General features: G+C 42.7%; 1 protein-coding gene across 2 annotated transcripts in view; it reads right to left on the bottom strand.

The window, feature by feature from the left end:
* Window positions 1-23,031, bottom strand: part of PSIP1 (PC4 and SRSF1 interacting protein 1) — a 66,855-nt gene that overhangs the window by 11,493 nt on the left and 32,331 nt on the right. The window contains exons 5-14 of one of the 2 annotated variants that reach the window (XM_075595798.1): window positions 22,693-22,812; window positions 19,087-19,179; window positions 18,580-18,642; window positions 18,237-18,321; window positions 16,863-16,941; window positions 11,969-12,194; window positions 11,707-11,822; window positions 8,613-8,668; window positions 8,453-8,523; window positions 5,484-5,585 (exon numbers count right to left, since the gene is read on the bottom strand). In XM_075595798.1, coding sequence (XP_075451913.1) covers window positions 5,484-5,585; window positions 8,453-8,523; window positions 8,613-8,668; window positions 11,707-11,822; window positions 11,969-12,194; window positions 16,863-16,941; window positions 18,237-18,321; window positions 18,580-18,642; window positions 19,087-19,179; window positions 22,693-22,812 — 1,011 coding nt within the window. The remainder of the gene's footprint in view (window positions 1-5,483; window positions 5,586-8,452; window positions 8,524-8,612; window positions 8,669-11,706; window positions 11,823-11,968; window positions 12,195-16,862; window positions 16,942-18,236; window positions 18,322-18,579; window positions 18,643-19,086; window positions 19,180-22,692; window positions 22,813-23,031) is intronic. The other variant, XM_075595807.1, reaches the window with a different exon arrangement.

Below are 23,031 nucleotides of genomic sequence, written 5' to 3'. Positions count from 1 at the left end.
CATAATGTAAAATCTAACTTTTAATAAATTTACTTAAAACATATATTACCAAACGTAGTGTACTGTGTGTTTTAAAAAAAATGAATTAAATATTCAATAGCGTGCAACCATGTCAATGAATGTATGATTGTACAAACCCAAATACAATATTCCTGGGTTTGACAGGACAGTGGATGCTGAAAGTCAGGGTATTAACCCCTCTGGAATATGTATGCAGACTGTAGGAAACCGTATCCTACTCAGTGAGCCTTAGCTGGTCAAAGACACAGCAATCCTGCAATGATATATATATAGCAGCGAACACCTATGGTTGTATTAAATGCATATGCTTGAGAGGTGACGCTGACACAGGCGCAATCAATCCACAATAACCCTCAGTATAGTTGAGCTGGTACTCACAGTACCATTGACATAGAGTTACCCAGCAGAGAGGCTCAGATTGTGTATATATATCATATGCGCAGTTGTGTCAGTCTCCTACTTGGAGCTGTTTTAATGTAGTGCCTTAAGTCTCCTGGCTCTATTTATGCAGACAGCATTAGCTTGATAAATACAACAACAGACAGTGAGTCTGCCTCCCTGCTATATACAACATATGATATATACACAAATTTGTCCCTGAGGAAGCTCCTTTGCTGGAGGGAAACGCGCGTTGGACGCGCAATGTTGTCAGTCTCCTACTTGGAGCTGCTTTTATGTAGTGTTCTGTAGTCTCCTGGCTCTATGTAGATCTGAATCTGATACTCTCACTAACACTCAGTGCGCAAGCCAGCCTGCTCTCTTTATATAATATGATTATTTGGAGTGTGCTGTAGAATGATTCACTGATTCAAATGCTGTGAACAATTGCTTCACAATGCTGTGAATCTTTTACTCTCCATCACCATACTGTCAGCAGCACTTCAATACATATAGGATGGTAATACTTTTCTAACAGACATCCCTAAGTGCTCTGTGGTTTAAAGTTTGAAGCAGGACTGCTGTATTTTCATGACACAATCAGTCACTGAGTTTGTAAGTTATATTTATAATTACATATATACCTGATCTCATAGGTGCCCCAGATGGGTTCATACCCGGACTATTAGCGCCCTGTGTCCTGTAATCTCTACTACAATTTGTTGTTTGAGACTATTTCAACGTACATTCACTGACACGGACGCTAGGTATTGATTATTTAATTTATTCTTAATGCACAATACACGACGTTTTGGTAACATATGTTTTATGTAAATATATTAAAAGTTAAATTTTAAATCAAGTAGGAGTGCAGTATAGTGGATTCTTTTAGGAGACACATCCATTTTGTGTTTTCCTTCCCCCCTTTTTCTGATTCACTAATCAGTTCACAGTTTGCACCCACTTTTTGGATTACCATTTATTCACTCATTATTTTGTTTCAATTGGTGTGGTTCTGTGATCACTCCCTAACCCTAGTGTTTTCTCATATGATATATACACAATCTGAGCCTCTCTGCTGGGTAACTCTATGTCAATGGTACTGTTAGTACCAGCTCAACTATACTGAGGGTTATTGTGGATTGATTGCGCCTGTGTCAGCGTCACCTCTCAAGCATATGCATTTAATACAACCATAGGTGTTCGCTGCTATATATATATCATTGCAGGATTGCTGTGTCTTTGACCAGCTAAGGCTCACTGAGTAGGATACGGTTTCCTACAGTCTGCATACATATTCCAGAGGGGTTAATACCCTGACTTTCAGCATCCACTGTCCTGTCAAACCCAGGAATATTGTATTTGGGTTTGTACAATCATACATTCATTGACATGGTTGCACGCTATTGAATATTTAATTAATTTTTTTAAAAACACACAGTACACTACGTTTGGTAATATATGTTTTAAGTAAATTTATTAAAAGTTAGATTTTACATTATGTAGGTGTGCAGTTAGTGAATTCTTTAGGGGACTCGTTCATTTTGTGTTCCCCTTCCCCCTTCTTTTGCCAGCATTAATAAAAAGAACAAATTACAGCATAAGCATGTCAATGTTACATCTAACCGTATTTCAGGTTCCACATTATTAGATTTGGGAGGCGGGACACTGCCCCCTTGGATGTTCATTTCTCTTTCCTGCCCCATCCCATGTTCGGCAAAGAAAGGTTCCTGTGACATCACCGGAATGTCCCCAATGCCACTATCGTGGAGTACTGTAGTAATGTCCTACCAGTAATTGATCTACCAGCTTTTGAGTCCACTTTACACTCCTCCCTCAGTTCTGCTTCAGACCCCGACAACCTGGTCAGGAACTACAACTCTGCCTTATCCTCCTCTCTTGATCTACATGCCCCGTTTTCTCTCTGCCGTCCTCGCCATTCTAACCCCAGACCCTGGCTAAATTCCAACACATGCATGCTGTGTTCCTCCACTCGCTCCTCTGAACGCCTCTGGAGGAAATCTCATACGCTCGCAGACTTCCTTCACTACAAATTTATGCTGTCCTGTTTCAACTGTGCCCTCTCTCAAGCTAAACAAACCTACTTTTCATCACTAACCAACACACACAAGTCTAACCCAGGCCAACTCTTTTCTGTCTTTGACTCTCTACTCAGACCACCCTCGGCTGCCTCCTCCTCTTCCTCCATCTCACCTCAGGACTTTGCTGACTTTTTTAAGGAAAAGGTGGAATCCATACGTCAGAACATCCTATCTGTTGCCTCCTCCCATCCCACACCGCTTCCTAACTCTCCTCCTGCCTTTCTTGACTCTTTTTCTGCTATCTCGGAGGAGGATGTATCACTGCTGATCTCCTCTTCTCCCTCTACCACCTGCCCTCTTGATCCCATTCCTTCCTATCTCCTAAAACCTCTTGCTCCTTCTATAATCCCTGTGCTCAGATCTTTAACTCTTCCTTCTACTCTGGTACCTTTCCATCCTCCTTCAAGCATGCAACCATTATACCATTACTCAAAAACAGCAAGCTTGACCCTACCTGTCCTTCTAACTATTGACCTGTCTCACTCCTGCCTTTTGCCTCCAAACTCCTTGAACGTCTTGTATTCTCTCGATTGCTACACTTTGTCAACACCTATTCTCTTCTGACCCTCTACAATCTGGCTTCCCCACTGCTCACTCTACTGAAACAGCACTCACTAAAATAACCGACGACCTCCATGATGCCAAAGACAGCGGTCATTACACTCTGCTCATATTACTCGACCTCTCTGCAACATTTGACACTGTGGACCACCCTCTTCTCCTCCACATTCTCCATACTCTTGGTATTCATAACAAAGCTCTATCCTGGATCTCCTCTTACCTCTCCCATCGTACTTTCAGTGTCTCTTTTGCCAACACCTCCTCCTCTATCGATCTCTCTGTGGGGGTACCCCAGGGCTCTGTCCTGGGACCCCTTCTCTTTTCTCTTTACACACTCTCTCTAGGTGACCTAATCACGTCTTTTGGGTTTAAATATCACCTCTATGCTGCCGACACACAAATTTACCTTTCAACCCCTGACCTTACACCTGCTATACAGACCAAAGTTTCTGAATGTCTCTCTGGAATATCATCCTGGATGGCCCTCTGCCGACTGAAACTTAACATGGCAAAAACAGAGCTCCTTATACTTCCTCCTAAACCTGGCCCTACTACCTCTATCCACATCACTGTCGGAAATACGATCATTCACCCAGTAGCCCAAGTACGCTGCCGAGGGGTCACACTCAATTCCTCTCACATTCTCCTCTCCCATTTAAAACGTTTCTAAAACTTGTCGCTTTTTCCTCCGCAATATCACAAAGATACGCCCTTTCCTCTGTTATTCGACTGCTAAAACTCTGACTAAGGCCCTCATTCTCTCCCGTCTCGATTACTGCAACCTCCTGCTGTCCGGCCTCCCTGCCTCTCATCTGTCTCCCCTACAATCTATCCTAAACGCTGCTGCCAGAATCACTCAACTCTTTCCTAAATCTGTCTCCACGTCTCTCCTCCTGAAATCCCTCTCCTGGCTACCGATCAAATCCCGCACCTCACACTCGATTCTCCTCCGCACTTTTAAAGCTTTACTCTCTTCTGCCCCTCCTTACATCTCAGCCCTAATTTCTCGCTATGCACCATCCCGACTCTTGCGTTCTTCTCAAGGATGTCTTCTTTCTACCCCCTTTGTATCTAAAGCCCTCTCCCGCCTTAAACCTTTCTCACTTTCTACCCCGCACCTCTGGAATGCCCTTCCCCTCAATACCCGACTAGCACCCTCTCTATCCACCTTTAAGACCCACCTTAAGACACATTTGCTTAAAGCAGCATATGAATAGCACTGTGGATAATCCTGGACACATGATACATAAAGCTTGGCCCCCTGCAGACGCACTTACTAGAATTCCCTCCTACTGTCTCTATATGTTCCCCTACCAATTAGATTGTAAGCTCCTCGGAGCAGGGACTCCTCTTCCTTAATGTTACTCTTACAGTGTGTCTGAAGCACTTATTCTCATGACTTGTTATTTATATTATTTGTTATTTATATGCTTACAACATGTATTACTACTGTGAAGCGATATGTATATTTATGGCGCTATATAAATAAAGACATACAATACAAAGGTCCAATTATAACCAAAAGCAATAATCAGGCTGGTTCCTTGACAGAGTGGGTTAACACCAGCTCCACACAATATTGACAACTAGATATCTGTGTGCTTTCCTGCACCCATAAACAAATCCGCAAACTGTCTGCATCAGACATTTTGCTGTAACCTAGTGTTGGTCAAAGTCCCAACATTCTATTCATATGCAAATTGGATTAATTCTCCTTTGTGCATGTGTATTGTGAATCAGTCATTCCTCAAACCCGGTGTAGGCAGGAGAGCTCATACAGTGGCACGGAAAAATAAGGTCTAGACCAGCGGTGCGCAAAGTGGGGGGCGGGAGATTGTGCTGGGGGGGCACGGGCAGTTGCAGAGGCCCCGCGCTCTTCCCCCCAGGCATTTCAATGAAATGCCGGGGGATCGCGTGAGGCCCCTGCAACTGTTTACTTACCGGGATACAGCCGTCTGTGTTGCGTCGCCATGGCAACGCGGCGTCAATAGATGCCGCGGCACCATGTGACCTGACGTCACACGCCCACGCAGCGTCATCTGACGCGGATGAAGGTAGGCAGGGGGGCGCGAGAGCCGGGGGCAGAGGGACAGGGGGGCGCAGCACAAAAAGTTTGCGCTCCCCTGGTCTAGACCACGGGTGCGCAAACTTTGTGTGCTTCGCCGCAGCTCCCCCCCCATCCCCTGTGCTCGCGCCCCCCCCCTACCCAAGATCCGGCATTAAGTGACCCGCGGCGTCATTTGACGCATGTTGCACACATCAATGTACGAGATACTGCAGATGCCTCAAGCGATTCCCGGCACTTAATTTAATTTAAATGCTGTGGTGGGGAAGAGCGCGGACCGCACCCCCAGAAAAATCTTGCGCCCCACTTTGCACACCCCTGGTCTAGACAATTAAAATAGAGTGAGCAGGTCTTACTTTTTTCAGGGTAGTGATCATTTCTGTGTGCTTCTGAGCTTGCTGCATGCCGACTTGGAGGGAGGCCAGCTCATCTAAGGCATTAATGCATCTATTCACATCCTGCATGGGCAACAGAGAAATACATTTCAATCATATTGGGCACTTTACAAGAACCATCCCTGTGTACCATGAAGGAAACACAGAATTACAAGAATCTGCCAGATTAGTCTAGTATACTATGCCTATAACGTCTGCTCTTAAAGAGGCAATTCTTTGAATCAAGCATAAAAATTTATATATATATATAAAAAAAAAATACCAGACAATTTATTGAATATTTAAAATAAAAGGATGACCAGGTATAAAACCCCCAAGATGAAAAATAAAATGAGCAAAGGAGAATTACAAGAAACAGGATTTCAAATTAGAAACGATTCACATTTTACAACCGATATAAAAATGCATCCGAGCAATGGCATCCAATGGAAAAGTTGAACATTGTGTTATTTCAAAAGACTATGTAAATGTATTTTTAATTTAATGGTGGCTTGTGCATTTAGCCATTTATGTAGTGATGGCTTCATAATTACTTTAAAAGCAAGAAGGTGCTTAAAAAAAAAAAAAAAAGGATTGGACCATTTGCAAATATCCATCAGGCAGCATTAGGCGTGTAATATAGTGCGCGTCAATTATATTTGGTTGTGTTAGCCAGACGTTTCTATACTAGGGATGCTAGCGCACGGCCGTGAGCAGTGGCGCAGCAGACCAGGGAAAATACAATCAAATTGTATTTTCACGCTGCTGCCACGCCGCAAACCAATCACAGCGCGGCCTAACGCGGAGACGTCAGTCACACCCCATAACCGCACGCGTCACCACTTGCACCCTAACAACTAAATGCGCACGCCGCGCGCACCAGCGCCTACTATATAACAAGCTTGTGGCTATGGCCATACAGCCTTCCCCCGCACGGAGGCGTGCGAAGGCTGTGACGTCACCCGAGTGAAGCGGTGGTGTCCATGTTGGACGCTCCTTGGGGGTGGGTGGGCATGACTAGGGGCGTCAGGGAGCTGGTTCGCCCTCATTGGGCTAACCGCTCATGTGACCTGCGTGTCGCCCCAAGAAATCAGTTTCAACTGATTTCTTGCACAATGCGCTGTGACGGTGAAGGGGTAACCAGGCTCAACAATAAAGGTTAAGCCCGTCTGGTCTATGTATTGGGGTTTGGGAGTGTCAGCACTTGAGTCCAGTGATTGTTAATGCATGTCTGTAAGTTATGCGACAAAGAATTTTTGTGTTTTTACCTTTCCAGGTGTTGCAGCAATCAGAGATTTCTAGGCAATGAGTTTCAAGGGGGAGGGGGTTTACGGAGAAAGTTTTGTCAGAATGTGTCTAGGTAGCCGGGTTCCAGAGTTGCTGGATACTCCATAAATGTACCCAGGATTCAGGTTGGATTCTCGGATACATTGAGACACCTTGCTCCGGCAAAATCTCCCCTTGAAAAAGCTTGCGCGACTCACCGCTAGGATTCCCTGCTTCAGCACAGACCAGAAAGGTAAATGGGGCATAGGGATGCGTGGTATCCCTGAAATGGTAAAGAGGTCCCTAGTATAAGAGGGAGTTTTTACATTTAAGTCCGGTACAGTGTGTGGGGAATATGGCTAGCAAGAATAAAAGTTCAGGATTCTTATTGTATTCCCCATAGCCATAGGACTTAGAAATGTTCTAAGTGTATATTTTATTAAACGGGGTATGTTTAAAGTGTATATATGCTTGTGCACAGTATATGAGCTGGGATTTCCAGGTCCGGGGTTCCGAGAGACCATTTGGATACAAAGCCTTCAAGTCTGCTCGGATCCCGGACATGAAAGCCTCAGAGTTTGCCAAGGTGTGAAAGCCATTTGGGCACCGGAGTTAGGCTCAAGTACTCGCGTCCTGGGCTGAACGGAAGTTCTCGGACAACCATTGGCCCAACCCAGACTTTGAGGAGCGGGTGGCTTCTGCATGACAAGTGGCAGAGGTGCTAGGTTTGCGCATGCCCTTTTTCGATGCCGAAGTCCCTCTTGTCCGGCTTCACTAGACTGGCAACAACTCTGATTGGCTGTAGTATTTCATGAATGAACTCTGAAATACTATAAGAAGGTCTCAGCCAATCCGGAGATCAGATTCTAAGCGCGAGAACAGCAGCGGCAAATTTGAATGTACTAAAAGATGCTCAAGGAGAAATGGCAGCGAGCCGGCTTCAGAAATTTCAGGTCCAGAAATATTTTAAGTCCCACTTCTTGCGGCCAAGTTCTCAGAATTGAACGGAGCGGTCGTGGCTGGGATTTCAAGCCGAAAATAGTTCCAGGACGTTTGGAGCCAAGTCGCAGTGAAGTTATTTAAACTCCTCCGGATCAGAGAAACAGCGGTGGCATCAAGAACTTCATGCCGATTTGAGTTCCAGGACAGGTCCCAGTCAAGCAAAGACTTTGTTCTATTTAATCTAGGGAAATCTAGTTTTCAGCACCAGACCCCCAGTAAGTGTGTTCTTTTCATGTATTTTGTGTTTCATTGTGCTTGGCCTATTTTTAAGTGAATAAATGACAATTTATTTGACCAACTTGTTTTGCTCAGTGTTGTGATCCAGTTATAAAAGGTGTAAATGCCTGGCCTCCCGTGACACGCGCAACCCCATCTGCTTGCGCGGTCTATGGGCGCGATCAATGCCTTTAGGCAATGTGATCGTGCTCTGTGCAGTCTGCAGCAATATGGACCTGCCCTTATGTGTTATAGACTCCACTTTGTGAGGTAGGACATGGAGAAGCTTATACCGGCACCTCCCCCATTACTTGTGCAGGGAATCATGGTTGCAAAATTAAATGTACAGCACTACATAAAATGTCTGCACTACACCATGACAAAAAACATTAGTCTGTTATCAGTATTCTTTAGATATAGGCCCATATTGCCTCACTGGCATAGCCTAAATTAAATAATATACACACCAGTTTGTCAATCTTTAGAGAGTTCTTAATTTCTGCATGTATCCGCTGAAGTCTGGCGTCTGTGGTTGTTTCTGTAGAGGTGAAAAACCAAAATATAAGTGGCCAATTAATCAAAATAAAAAAGGGATATTATTTAGTATATGAATGGTAGCAGACCAACCTTTTTTCTTGTCCAGTTTCCTAACTTCTGGTTTCTTCACCTCTTCCTTAGCTTGGCTAATGAAACAAATGACAAACAAATGGCTTTACATTTTATTCCATTACTCAACTAGACAGAGAGCCTTATTTAATATAGACCGCAGTGGTCAATCGTAGCTGTATCCATCGAACATTCGCTTTGCACTACATTGCACTACATTGAATAATTTGTAAAAAGTGAAAAAGAAACCCAGCAATTTAACCTACTTGCTGCCAGAGGCGCCTGTAACCCATTCTGGAAGCAAGAGATTACTTTCACAAAAGATTTTTTTCTTTTAATAAACTTATGTATGTAATTTATTAAACAAGATTCAATTATCCCTCAAGAAATATTATGGCCAATTTGTTTCAGGGTTCTACTTTCATGATATTTGGTAGACGGATAGCCACTGGTTACCTGCTTCCCGTTCTTACAAATTGGGGCACTTTAGAAAAGGACATTTTAAAAGATTTACAGCAATCATTTTACTAGAGTCCCTAATTTGAAACAAAAGCTGGCTCCAAGCCTGGTTAGAAAAAAAAAAACTAAAATTAGAAACAGAAATGTATATATTTTTTAAATGTCCAAATATGGCATAAACAAAAACAGCAATTTGTAATCAAGTATTACGGGGAAACTTTAAACTTTAATCTCTCACATTTTATCACTTGCAAAAAAAAATTATCTCGCTTTTGGAAAGTGCCGAGGGCTTCAGTATGTGGGGATAACTATTAGACCCCTGTAAAACAAATATTGAAGCAAATATTCTATTAGAAAATGTAACAGTATATACCACAACTCAAAACTAAGTATTAATATATATGGGAATGGACCATATTGAATCAAATTGTAGGAGAGGAGCAGACTGTGTCCCCAAGAAACGCCACAATGTGAAACTTGGATTTATAAAAAATATATATATCCTGGAGTTTTATACGTAGATCAAAATCAATTTGATAATTGTAATATCCATTTATATTGATTTTTTTTCCTTTTGAAATATTCACTTTAAAAAATATATATATTATTTTTTTTTTAAAGTATTTTTATAGAATAGATTTTAGGTAAGCGCACATTTTTGATTTGCATATACAGGCATACCCCGCTTTAAGTACACTCACTTTAAGTACACTCGCGAGTAAGTACATATTGCCCAATAGGCAAACGGCAGCGCACGCATGCGCCTGTCAGCACATCCTGAACAGCAATACCGGCTCCCTACCTGTACCGAAGCTGTGCGCAAGCAGGGAGACTATAGAGCCTGTTACAAACGCGTTAGTTACATCAGTTATGCACGTATATGATGATTGCAGTACAGTACATGCATCGATAAGTGGGGAAAAGGTAGTGCTTCACTTTAAGTACATTTTCGCTTTACATACATGCTCCGGTCCCATTGCGTACGTTAATGCGGGGTATGCCTGTATATTAATTTCTTTATCTCGTGATTTACAGATTTATTGCTGTATCTATTGTATTTGAGTGATGAGAATTGCCATAACCCCCGAAGAAGCCTCTTATTGAAACGTGTTGAGTGGAACAGTGATAGATGCTTCTGAAAGTGAAGTCTTTATTTAGCAGGAACCAATTAAGTCTTTTTCATACTTTATTCTAAAACATCAAAGCTAAGGCTGAGGCCATACGGTGTGCGACGGCACGAAAAAAAATGCAGTACCGCTATCTAGTCGGCCAGTGTGCGCGAAGGAACCAGTGACGTCTTTAGCAGGAACCAATAACCAGAAGTAACGCAGTGAGCAGTAGTGCCCAAGTTATGTTACAAGACAAAATGCATGTGTATAATATTTTGCTAGGACATTTTAGGAGTTTTAAAGATACAACACTATGGATGGATTTACCCCTAATTTTTCTGTCTCCACGCAACCATATTTGCACTCCCCATCTGAGAGGACTTCAATTGGGACCAATAGGACAAGTTTTTTTGAGGCACTTCATCTGTATAAGAGTTATTTACCATTTTATTAGTTTATTTCATAATTTAATTTGTTGGAATTCGAAAAAGTACAGTAATGTGTGGTGCACTGCCTCCCTTACATGCCAAAATAATTATTCCTGGATTTTAGGGGGACGTCGGCCAACATAACGTTCACAGAATATGCTTCCCCACCACCCCATGGAGGAAATAAGGATCATCAGCTACTTAAAAAAATATTATGCTTCCATTTTCCTTTTGTGCAATTATAATCTATCTGGTACTTCTTGTTCTTCCCTTTTATCTTTGTGGCTAAACATGGAGGCCGTATAAATTTAACCAAAACAAAAAAAGGATAAAATATACTTGCAAATGGTGTCATCATTAAACATATCCAGAAAAATTCGTACAGGGGAGACCGCGGCCTGTGCTCCATGCGATATGCACTGATCAGGAATGGAAGTGGGATGACCCCCGTGAGCGCTTCAGAGGCGTGAGCACGTGACACAAAGTGCCGCGGACCTCTGGCCCCTCAGGCACTTAAAAGGGTTAGTCTGTTTACGGTCACAAGAGTCCTAGGAGGGACTGCCCCTTTACTCTGTCGAGTCTCCAATGAGGGACATCCAGGTGCAATAAAGTGATTGCTGTCTATATTGTACCATCTACAATGGGATTATAGAAACAATTGGATGTTTATTGTCACCATTAAGAAAAAGCACTTACAATATAATTTGAACACATATGTAACATGTATGGGCTTTACACAGTGTCTAATTGGGGAGTTAGACCTTGGATATAGTGCAGGTGCGCAAGCAACCGAGTGCATGGAGTCACACGCGCCTGTCGTCTGAGTGGTCTGTGGACTCAAGATTCGCTCGCGACGTGGAGGCGTGGCCGCGATGTCACCAGGCTGGTTCGCCCTCATTGCCTGAACCGCTCACGTGACGTGGCTGCCGCACCAAAAAAAACCCCCACATTATTATTCTAACTCTTCAAATTCATTCGTGCACACTATGGCCGGCCAGATAGCGGTACTGCATTTTTTTGGCGCTGTCGCACGCAGTATGGCCACAGCCTCAGCTTTGATGTTTTATAATAAAGTATTAAAAATAAAAGTACCAAACAATAACACGCACACAAACTCACCTCTCTGCCTCAGCAGCCTCCTCCTGTTTGCGTTTTGTATCAGCAGCTTCTTTGTCCTGCTCAGCCTTCAAGTTGCGCTTCTGAGCACCCTGTGTCTGTTTGCCACCTTTACCCTTCTAGTTTAATTCATGAAAGGAAAAATAATAATAATGATGATGAATAATCTAGAAAAATGGTATTGTCACACCATTAACATGTTTGTACAATGTTGTAGAACACACACACACACACACTTTTAAAAAGCATATTCTGGCGGTGTTACCTTTTCTTCGCTGTGCGCTTCCTCTTCAGAATCAGAATGAGGCAGGGACGCAACCTTGGCTGCGATTTTCTTCTTAGTTTCTGCTTCCACTCTCCCATCCTTTTTGTCGGGCTCCTTCCTTGGTTTATCCTCCTCCTCCTTTGCCCCCTCATCGTCCTTTTTCAGTTGCTGCTTTTGCGGTTTGTTTTCAGGGACTTTTTTCTTGCTTTGCTCCTCCTCACTTATGCTAAAAGTAACGGAAGTAATTCAAGTAAAATGTAAAATGCAGGCAGAAATGCTTTACAAGACCGGAGAATGGCTTCAGGCTTTATAACCTCCCTGTTTCTAATGGTCTTACTCCCAAGTTTTGTGTACCACAAGACGACTCCTGTTGCCTTCTTACCCTTTAAACTCGTTCTTGTGCATTAAAGCACATGAATGTATTAAAACATAAATATCTGGACTTTTAAATATTGTGTACTTTCTGGCTCCCACAAGATACAGCCACATCCATATAGTTGATCACGATTTACTTACAACTTAATAAACAAATTCCCAGCTAGCTCAAACTCCCACACCCTCCACATCATAAATATATATTTATGTCAAAGAGTGCTACTGGGCGTGGCAAATGTATACTACAAAAGACAGGGGTGCCCAATGCTACATCCAATTGACAAAACATACAGTATAAAGTAATAAGTAAAAAGTTTAAATACTTCAATAATAATAATATTTACTTGGTTATTTAGTTAAACCCTTTGGCCAAAGCATCATAAGCCCACATACCATGTCAAGGTAAACCAAAATTAATGCAGGTCCTACACTACACTGTGAACCCTTCCCTTTACCTCTGTATGAGGGGAAAGAACCATAGTAGATCCTGTTCTTTGCAGCAAAGTGAAAAGACCTCCCAAGTTAAAAAGGTGAGGAGTGAGCTCTGGGGGGGAGGTCCCACCTACCTCCATTACAACTGTAACCAGTCAGAAATTGATTAAAACACACATTCCCAGTTAGCTCATGTGTGATCCCCTTATTAAATAAATCGTTTTTATGCAGCCGTGAGCCTCCGCCTGCTTCTTGGGCAGTGCACTGCCTTCATCACCTGTATCTTGCTTCCCTGTCTTGGTGGATTGCACGGCGCTGAATCTCTGCTTTGGGACCGCACCAGTGGAACTTTGGAAGCTAGCAGTGAGGTATGCCTGTGGTTTTCCATATCTTCTTTCTCTACTGTATGGGACAATCTATGTACTGTTTATTTGTGCAAGGGAGCACTAGGTACTAATCCCCCATCCCTATTAAGGAAATCTCACTATACACAGTTTTAAAATGGAATGGTCCTTTATTTTAATATGGGACTTGTTCATGTCTAATGCACCGGTTGGCTACACTCTGCAGCAGTAACCAGTACAAGGTATCCAAAGGATTCATCTGAAGGGGTGCATGAGCACGCAGGATTGCCACAAATAGTACTGTGAACGATTATTGCTACAATACATCAGTGGGTGCGATAGGCTCAAAATAATATTTAAATCTGTGAGTATTAAATTGACTTCTACTTTTTACCTCATAAAAACATATTACACTATGGGAGGCGATTGCACTTTGTTTTTTGCAGGAGAGACATACAAGTTTTATAGATATATAATCTAGGAATAGAGGCACGACACACATCCCACCACAGTATAAGTTTAAATAAACCATAAATCTGATTAAAAAAAATACACTCACAATGTGAATGAGTTAAAAACAGCTCATCTGAATATTGTGGTTAAGTTGTTCCACTGCTTCACTGGACCAGCGTCTGTGTAGCTATAGACAGAGCTCCTCAGTGCCCACGTGATTTTCTCTGCAGCGTTACAAAAGTTTCATCGGAGGACAAAAACCTATCCAACGCTTCACGCAAACCCTTTGTTGCTTCAACTTAACCACAACATTCAGATGAGCAGTTTTAACTCTCTCTCATTGGTAGTGTATTTTTGTGATGGTGAGGGGGTAACCAGGCCATCAATAAAGGTATTATGCCCCGCTGGTTACCTCTAAGTCACATTGGGCAATCTAGAGTGTCAGCTTTTGAACGCTTTTATGGTACCGGCAATGTATCTAATTGTATTGCAATAAAGAATTTGTGTGTGTTTTACCTTTCCAGGAGTGCTACCTAGTGGAGATTCTTAGACTATGAGTTTCAAGGGGGGAGCGGTTGCGGTAAAAGTGTTGTCGGATTGTGTATAGGTAGAAGGGATCCAGAGTTCCTGGCCACCCCAAAAATTTATCTGGGAAGCAGGTCAGATTCCCAGGGACATACAGACACATCACTCCGGTCAAAATCCTCCCTTGAATACAGTTACGCGACTCACCGTTAGGTTTTCCTGCTTCAGCACAGACCAGAAAGGTAAAAGGAGTAAAGGGATATGTGTATCCCGGGTAGAGTCAGGGGTCCCTAGGTTAATGGGAGTCCCCCAGTATATGTCCCGATCACCAGAACTAAGTATAGAGGTTCTGGGGTGCTTCAACCATCGATAAGGTTGCAAGGCTAATTTCATGTCTAAGTCCAAATTCCTATGTATTTACAAAAGTAACTAGAGATTGAACCCATTGAAACTCAACTTTTTAAACATTTTCTTATAGGAAGGTCTAGGAGCGCTGAAACTGAACGCGCGCGTCTTTTCAGTCAAACCTAGGAAATAAGGGACTTGGAAGAAATTGTGAAATATTTTTATTTTAATTTTAACATTGTGTTTATGCACTGTATATGAGCTGGGGATTTTCCAAGTCCGTGGTTCCGAGAGACCAGCTGGCTACAAGGTTGGTGCCACTAAGTCTGGTCGAGTCCCGGAGTTAAGATTGCCAAGGTGTGAAAGCCATTTGGGCGGAGGAGTTAGCCTCAAGTACCCTCTTCCCAGGGCTGAATGGAAGTCCTCGGACTACCATTTGCCCAGACCTCGAGATGCCTAACTCCACAGATGGCTTCTGACTGACAAGGGGCAGAGGTGCCAAGGTGGTGCATGCCCCTGTCAGATTTCGAATCCATCCTTGCCTGGCTTCAGGAGACAGGCAAGTCTCTGATTGGCTGGAGTATTTCATGAATGGGACTGAAATACTATAAGAAAGCCAGCAGCCAATCCGGTCCTCAGATTCTAAGTGCCAAGACAGCAGCGGCAAATTCGAAACCACCAAAAGATGTTCTGGGAGAAATAGCAGCGAGCCGGCTTTAGAAATGTCAGGTCGAGAAATTTTCTAAGTCCCAACTTTCGAGGCCAAGTTCTCAGAAAGGAACGTAGCGGCCGTGGCTGGAACTACATGCCGAAAAGAGTACCAGGACGTTCAGCACTATCTCCCGGTCAAGGGATTTTGGCATCTGCGGAGCAGATACAACGGTGGCGTCTGGAACTACCTGGCGATTGGAGGTTAGTTTTGTAACCCAGACCCCCAGTAAGTGTGTCTTTTCTCTTGTATATTGTAATCCACTGTGTGTATGTCTGTTTGAACGAAATAAATGACAATTTGTTTTACCGCTTTGTTTTGCTCACAGAAGGATGAGGGCACCCACGGTTGACTTATGTCAAAAAAGATTTGAAATACAATTTTAGAATTAACAGGGCACTTCTTGCAGAATTTTTTTAAATTGAACAAAATAGACGTTTTGGTCAACAACAGACCTTTAGTGTTTTTGACCGAAACGCCAATATATTTTTCATAAAAAGAAGCAATGTTTTACCTGCAAGAAGTTCTGTGCGGTGACACACACACACACACACACACACACACACACACACACACACACACACACACACACACACACACACACACACACACACACACACACACACACACACACACCACACACACGTCAAGCTACTTCTCTGTTTGATTTTGCTTGATCAAGGTTTTTATAACAGGCAAACTCGTATTCCTATTTGTACTTCTACTATAGATGCTGAGTTACAACTTCTCCAGATCAATGCATTCTACAGTACACAACGAGCACAGCAGGAGGGAACGTCTGGATTAATTCACCTATTTCTAAACCCAGCCGGGTCAGTAATCATGGCAAAGATATAGCCAAATTAAAAAGTTTGGCTTAACGCAGTGTTTCCCAACTCCAGTCCTCAGGGAATCTCAACAGGTCAGGTCTTAAGGATATCCCTGCCCCAGCACAGGTGGTTCAGTCAAAATGACTGAGACACTGATTGACCCACCTGTGCTGATCAGGGATATCCTTAAGACCTGGCCTGTTGGGGTTCCCTGAGGACTGGAGTAGAGAAACCCTTGCTTAACGTATGAAAACCACAAAATGATGACATCCGTCTTTCCTCTTGCCTTATTACCTCCTCTCACTCCCGCCTACAGGACTTCTCCCTGGCTACCCCTTGCTCTGAAATTCCCTACTACGTATCATTAGACTCTCCCAGCATTCAGACATTTAAAAACTCCCTGTTGTACATTCCCCATGCACCCCTTACACATTCTTATTTTGGAGTATTAAGGTAGAGCACTTGGTCCCCATTTGTTTTCTTGACATTTAAAAACAACCTGAAAAATCACCTTTTCAAGCAAGTCTATATGTCATATTTCACCTATCATACAAAGTAGAGGGCACAAATCAAAATATACATTTAGGTGCTCTACACCTGCGACAGCCTTGTTGAAGGTGCATAAACACTAAAACCAGTAGGGAAAAGGCTGTATCCCCCACCATGTGTGGTTTAAAATAAATAAATTAAAAAAAAATACAAAATAAAGTTATGCTTTTACAATGGGAGTTCTTTCATTACCATAACTACAACCCGGAATAGGCGAGTTGAAACAATTCCATTGATGAAAGATTTGTTCTAATAGTCACAAAGACTGCTTTTTAAGGCAATATCTTACCCATCAAAAATACATTTCATGAAATCCCATAAAACCAACTTACATGTCCGGGTCTGGTGATGGAGGTGGTTTTACTAGTCTTGGCCTCCCTCTTGGTTTTGGAACTTTGACTTCTGTTGAGGCTATGACGTGAAAGATAAAATGTATTAGTAGATCAACCTGTAGAAAATGAACAAGTAATAAGAAGGCACTATGCTAATGCTTGTGAAGTCACATACTTGAAAACGAGGGGTAACAACATATTTTTTCCTGGTAAATTATTTTATAAAAAAAAATAACAATTCAAATCCATTACTGTACATTAAATAAAAATATCACTTGTGAGCACATTCACATGTCTCAGACAGGTCTGCAACCCTGCGTTTTGCCATTATATCCTAGCATACAGTGCTTCCACTGCAGCCATGAATTCTGGGAAATGTCATGCAAATGAGCACAGCGTCACCATTTGCTTCAAATCCATTTTAACATGGACTCTTAAGCATATCCCTGCCACATTACACAGATTTTCAGCACAGCCTGGATTAAAGAAGTATATAGCCAGTAAATATACTATGCACTTTAACCTATGCTGTGGGTTGCAGACATGTGAATGAGCTCACAAGAGATATTTTTATTTGCTGTACACTGTACGGTGGAGGGTTTTTGTCACTTTACCATATATAATGAATGTACAGTAGGGCCCCGCTTTGCAGCGTTCCGCTCATACAGAGGTACCGGGAAGGGGCCCGCCATGTCTGTACATGCGCAGAACGGGGGGTGCAGAGGTTGCGCTTGCGCAGAACGGAGGTTGCGCTTGCACAGAACGGAGGTTGCGCTTGCACAGAACGGAGGTTGCGCTTGCACAGAACGGAGGTTGCGCTTGCGCAGAACGGAGGTTGCGCTTGCGCAGAACGGAGGTTGCGCTTGCGCAGAACGGAGGTTGCGCTTGCGCAGAACGGAGGTTGCACTTGCACAGAAGGGGAAATTGCCGGTACACGCATGCGCGCCGAAAATCACCGGTTCCGCTTTGCAGCGGGACCATAGAACGGAGCCCACCGCTACATTAAGAATAGATGCAGGTTTTCTTGTGTAATGAGCAGAATGGTTTCATGACTGATTAGTGAACAGTGCTTATAACTTTTTCTACAGCACATTAAAGGTTGTTCCTTACCCTCAGCAAGGTGTAAATTCACCCATCACCCTGGAAGCCTCAATTAGAGATGGGAGAATGTGTCAAAATTCAACCCATTCATTATTTCCAGAGTTTTAGACAAAATTATTTTCCCCGGATGAATAGACCCGATTGGTGTATGAATATTTGAAAGCTCATGGGGAGGGAGTTAGAGATAGGTAGGGGCGGCAGAGACAGAAGAGAGAGACAGAGACACATCTCAGCACAGATATACACATTTTCCCCCAAGTCTGAGCCTATTACCTGGTCTGCCTCTTTTAGGGCTTTGCTTTGGAGGGGTCGTTGGTGCAGCAGCTACCTCCTGCTCAGACTCTGCCAGAATATCCACCTTAGAGACAAGACATGCACATGATTATGTAACAATCTCATGGTATCATCACAGACTGCTTAGGCAATGGTAAGAAAATGTAACTACAAACACACAATTAGAAAGCACCATCGAGATTTCTACAATTTGTTTTGTGTGTCTGCACATCACTTGGTAATATATCAAAAATAATTGTCACATGGTCTTCCTTTCAACAGGGGATTGTTGTGATGCACAATTGAAAAAGCAAGAATGCAAAATCATGGGGTAAGATCTAACCTTTCTTTTTCTACCTCTTCTGCCTTTAACTACAACAGGAGCATCTTTCTGTGGGCCAGCATCCTGGGGTGAGACAAACACAAAAGAAAACGTCGGTGGCGAGTTGATATCTTGAATCATTTCCCATCCCAAGGACTTGGGATACGGACACAATGCATAGTTTGAGAAATCTAAATAAAGTTAGTACTTATTAAAGCATGTGTGTATAGATGTATACAGACGCACAGAAATCTGCAGAGCATAAAGTTGCAGAATGTGTGTAAGCAGATATGATGGGACAGAATTTCATTAAGTCATAAGGTCTTCATTTTCAAGACCTACTAAAACTTTAAGTAAAAACACCTATAGATGTTAACAAGAAAACAGGGAGTATCACCAAAGTCTACACAAGCAGATGATTTAATGTGTAGTAACACTAGAAACAAGGCACTTCAGTCATATTCTTGAAGTTAGCGGTGAGTAAAAGTTGACGCAAAGGCACGGTTTTGGCCGCCTCTGATAACTCACATCAATAGTGGGGTGTTCAGAAGCACTGGCGTCTTCCTTCAATTCTTTTTCTGGTGACCCACTGGAAGGTGCATCAGATTTCTTACCAGAAGCCTATAAATAATGTTGAAGTGGTCATATTATATGGTAAAGACAAACAAAGCTAAAATAGCTTTCAAGTACAATATAGAAACAAACATAATACTGCTAAAAGAAAGCAATATCTTTAAAAGAGCATACACCGTAACTGTGTGGGTTCCTAGATTAGTATACTTACTTTTAACATTGAAAAGATCGCATACATTTTTACAACATGCATATTTGTTCAAGGGGTCTATAAAAATAATAATAATAATACCTAGATGCCCCAATGATCTCTACCAAGCTATAAGTTACAGTGCATCAGACACAGCATTCTTTCATTACAAATGATTTGGCATCTATATAGCCATAGGCTTTATATCCAAAAGTGAAAGCTGGCTACGCTTTCATTCGATGTCCTCTGACTCCTCAAGTCACCAAAAGGAAAAAACAAACAGGTAAGAAGTTATAGAACATAGCATGACCACCACTAATAGAAGCCATAAAGGATGCACATGTCCAGTATGACAAATCTTTACAGCTGGGAAAGTCATTGTTCAAAAATTATGTTAAACAGAATAGTTTTGGGTGACACTAAAGGTGCAGAGTTATTTTTCTTCTAACATCCCTCGGTCACAAAACTTTTACTAAAATAAAGGGTGAATATATTTAGACTTAGACAGACACACAGACACACAGACACACAGACACACAGACACACAGACACACAGACACACAGACACACAGACAGACACACAGACACACAGACAGACACACAGACAGAGACAGACACACAGACAGAGACAGACACACAGACAGAGACAGACAGAGACAGACAGAGACAGACAGAGACAGACAGAGACAGACAGAGACAGACAGAGACAGACAGAGACAGACAGAGACAGACAGAGACAGACAGACAGAGACAGACAGAGACAGACAGAGACAGACAGAGACAGACAGAGACAGACAGAGACAGACAGAGACAGACAGAGACAGACAGGGACAGACAGAGACAGACAGAGACAGACAGAGACAGACAGACAGAGACAGACAGACAGAGACAGACAGACAGAGACAGACAGACAGAGACAGACAGACAGAGACAGACAGACAGAGACAGAGACAGACAGACAGACAGAGACAGACAGACAGACAGACAGAGACAGACAGACAGACAGACACACACACACACACACACACACACACACACACACACGTCATTTTCTCCAGATTAAACATTTTTGTATATACTGAAAAATCTTGCAACAAAACAGACCCTCAAAACATTCGCCATTCTTGCTGCCGGTTTTCAAAGCAACCACCTCTGGGGTGAAAGGTGAAATGTTGAGAACACAATATTTGCACTCTGCAATGTTGTGCAATGAATATCTTCAAAATAGCCAACTATGTACCTTTTCCCAATTGTAAAAATGGCATATTATACAACCAAGACATCAAAACTTAAACGGCTAATTATTCAAAAATCACCGATTCTTTCAGCATTCAAGCCTAAACAAGGTTTCGAAGTAAGATGGCTTGTACCAAAAAACACAAGGAAAAGTTCATTGTTAAGATGTGAAAAGAGGCAGAGGTCCCATTTCGTTTTTGCATTTGAGTTGCTGTGATTCACAAAGCCTTAGCATTGTGTGAATGGGTCAGTTCTCTGTCAATGACACAGTAAGCTCAAACAACTGCAATTGAAGTGAACACTTCGTTAAAAATAAAGTGTTAAGAACTTCAGAGCATGCTGCAAATGAACCTAAGGCAGAGCTTATAGTTCCGGCAAAGGCGCGTAAAATCAAGTTGATTTAATCTGTCGTGTGCACCTATAGTGGGCACGACAAAGTGGCAAATCTCTGAAGTCAATTGAAATTGATTTTTTTCGGCGACTGCTGCGTGACGTCATAGGGCACGTGAGCGGTTCAGCCAATGGAGGGCGAACCGCTCACGGCCACACCATGCTTCTTTGTCGCCGTCTCTGGTCTCCTACACTATGGGCAGACATCGCTACGACAACGGCTGCGACGGTGAAGGGGTACCCAGGCCAGTAAATAAAAGGTATTTTCGCCTGGCTGGGTGCCCCTGAGCCATATTGGGGAATTGTGATTTTCAGCTCTGCAACCCAATCATGGCAGAAACACAGTGTTTTGAGATAAAACTGTATATGTCTTATTATTCCAGGAGTGTAAAGCAGCAGACATTTCCCTGCTTCAGCACAGACCAGAATAATAAGACCGGGCAGGGGAGTGAATTACATTCAGATTCCCCGGTATATATGCCCGCGAACCCCAGAACCAGGGGGGTTCAGAGTAAAGTCATTTTTAAGATTGTGTATAACTGGCAGTGTTTTCATGTAAGCGTGTGAAAGGAAAAATGGTTTTAAAACCTAGAAGCATAGCAGGTGGCTTTTTGCTAACTTTTGCTATGAAGCTCTTAGCGCCGTGAGATTTGCTGTGAGCACTGTTCGGGTAAAATCAGGAACTATCATGTCGCACAATTTTTAGTTAGAGTTATATAAAAAATGGATGAATTAAAGTCCCCCTATTTTAATTGTACCAACATGTTGGGCATATGGGGACATTCATCTAACACGCCAGAGACAGAGTGGCTACTCCAAGCTCCAAAGGCAGTCCAGGATACGGGAGTGTTAAATCTTTTGTTAGCAACCGCTTCAAAGGCGATCCAGGATATGGAGGTGTTAAACCTTTTGTTAGCAAAGAAGAGAATTTCAAAGCCACCCTGGCAAATGGCTGCTCAGCCCAGACTGAGCGGCGCCAGGTAGAGGGGACGGGCCTCATATGCTAAGCGGCCAAGGTGCGAAGTTGGCACATGCCCAGAGCAAACTGAGAAGCCCCTCTGCCAGGTTTGAAAAGCAGTGGCAGCTTGCGATAGGGGGAAGGAATTATTCTCACGGAGTAGATTGGCTGCATGTTTTAAGTATAGGCCTGTTTAGTGCATAAAAAACCCTGCAGCCCATGGGGAAGCAGTTCCATCATGTAACAAGATTCATCAAGCAGTGAAAGATCCATCCTGTAACCAGACTTAACAGCGTAACTAGTAAATGTATTTTTCGTTGAAATTGTAAATCAAGCTGTGTATGTTCATTCTGTAAATGAATTACAATTTATTTTATCTCTTGCATTGCTCAAAGGATCCGGGTATTTTGGTGTTAAAAGCACTGGTCTCCTGTGACAATGGCGACGGATGACGTCACGCTGTCGCGTCGCCTTCGCCAGGACTAAGCGCGGCCTAAGATCGCAACCTTTTTGGGGGAAAACGTTTACCCTTCATATGATGCCTTTATACACATTCTGTACCATATTTCCTTGCTCCACGCGGTGTATACCAATTCTGTAAAGCATTCGTGTAAATAGTAGGCACTCTTATTGACAAATACATTGAATTCCCAAAGCTTAACTACTACAGCCACAGCAAAAACTAATGAAAACAAATACACTGTTTAAATGACAGGTTGTGGAGGCCACTCCAGACAGATGCTGGGAAACTTCACTCACATGTCCTTTTTTGCCTGCCCAGTCATACCTTTGGGGAGATGGACTTCTTTTTCTTGTTTGATATTTTCTCCTCACTTTCCTCTAGGCCTTCTTGCATTTGTGCTTCCTCTGCCTCTTTTTCAGCAGCACTGGTAATTGCTAAAATATTCTAACGCAAAAACAAGGAGTCAATTAGAGATCACATCTCTGTCTAAGCGCTTGACTGTTAAAAAGAAGGGTACAATGCACTATCTACAGTAGGTCCCCAGGCAAGAACTGAGTGGGATATAGTAGTACTGTACCCTATTCTGTATTTTTAATATCTGTGCTGTAAACCTCTACATAAATTAGATAGTGCTATAAATAAAACTCAATCCCCAATTAACAC

This window comes from Ascaphus truei, chromosome 1, assembly GCF_040206685.1.
Source record: "Ascaphus truei isolate aAscTru1 chromosome 1, aAscTru1.hap1, whole genome shotgun sequence".
NCBI lineage: Eukaryota > Metazoa > Chordata > Amphibia > Anura > Ascaphidae > Ascaphus > Ascaphus truei.
This window is presented reverse-complemented; position numbering and strand designations above follow the sequence as displayed.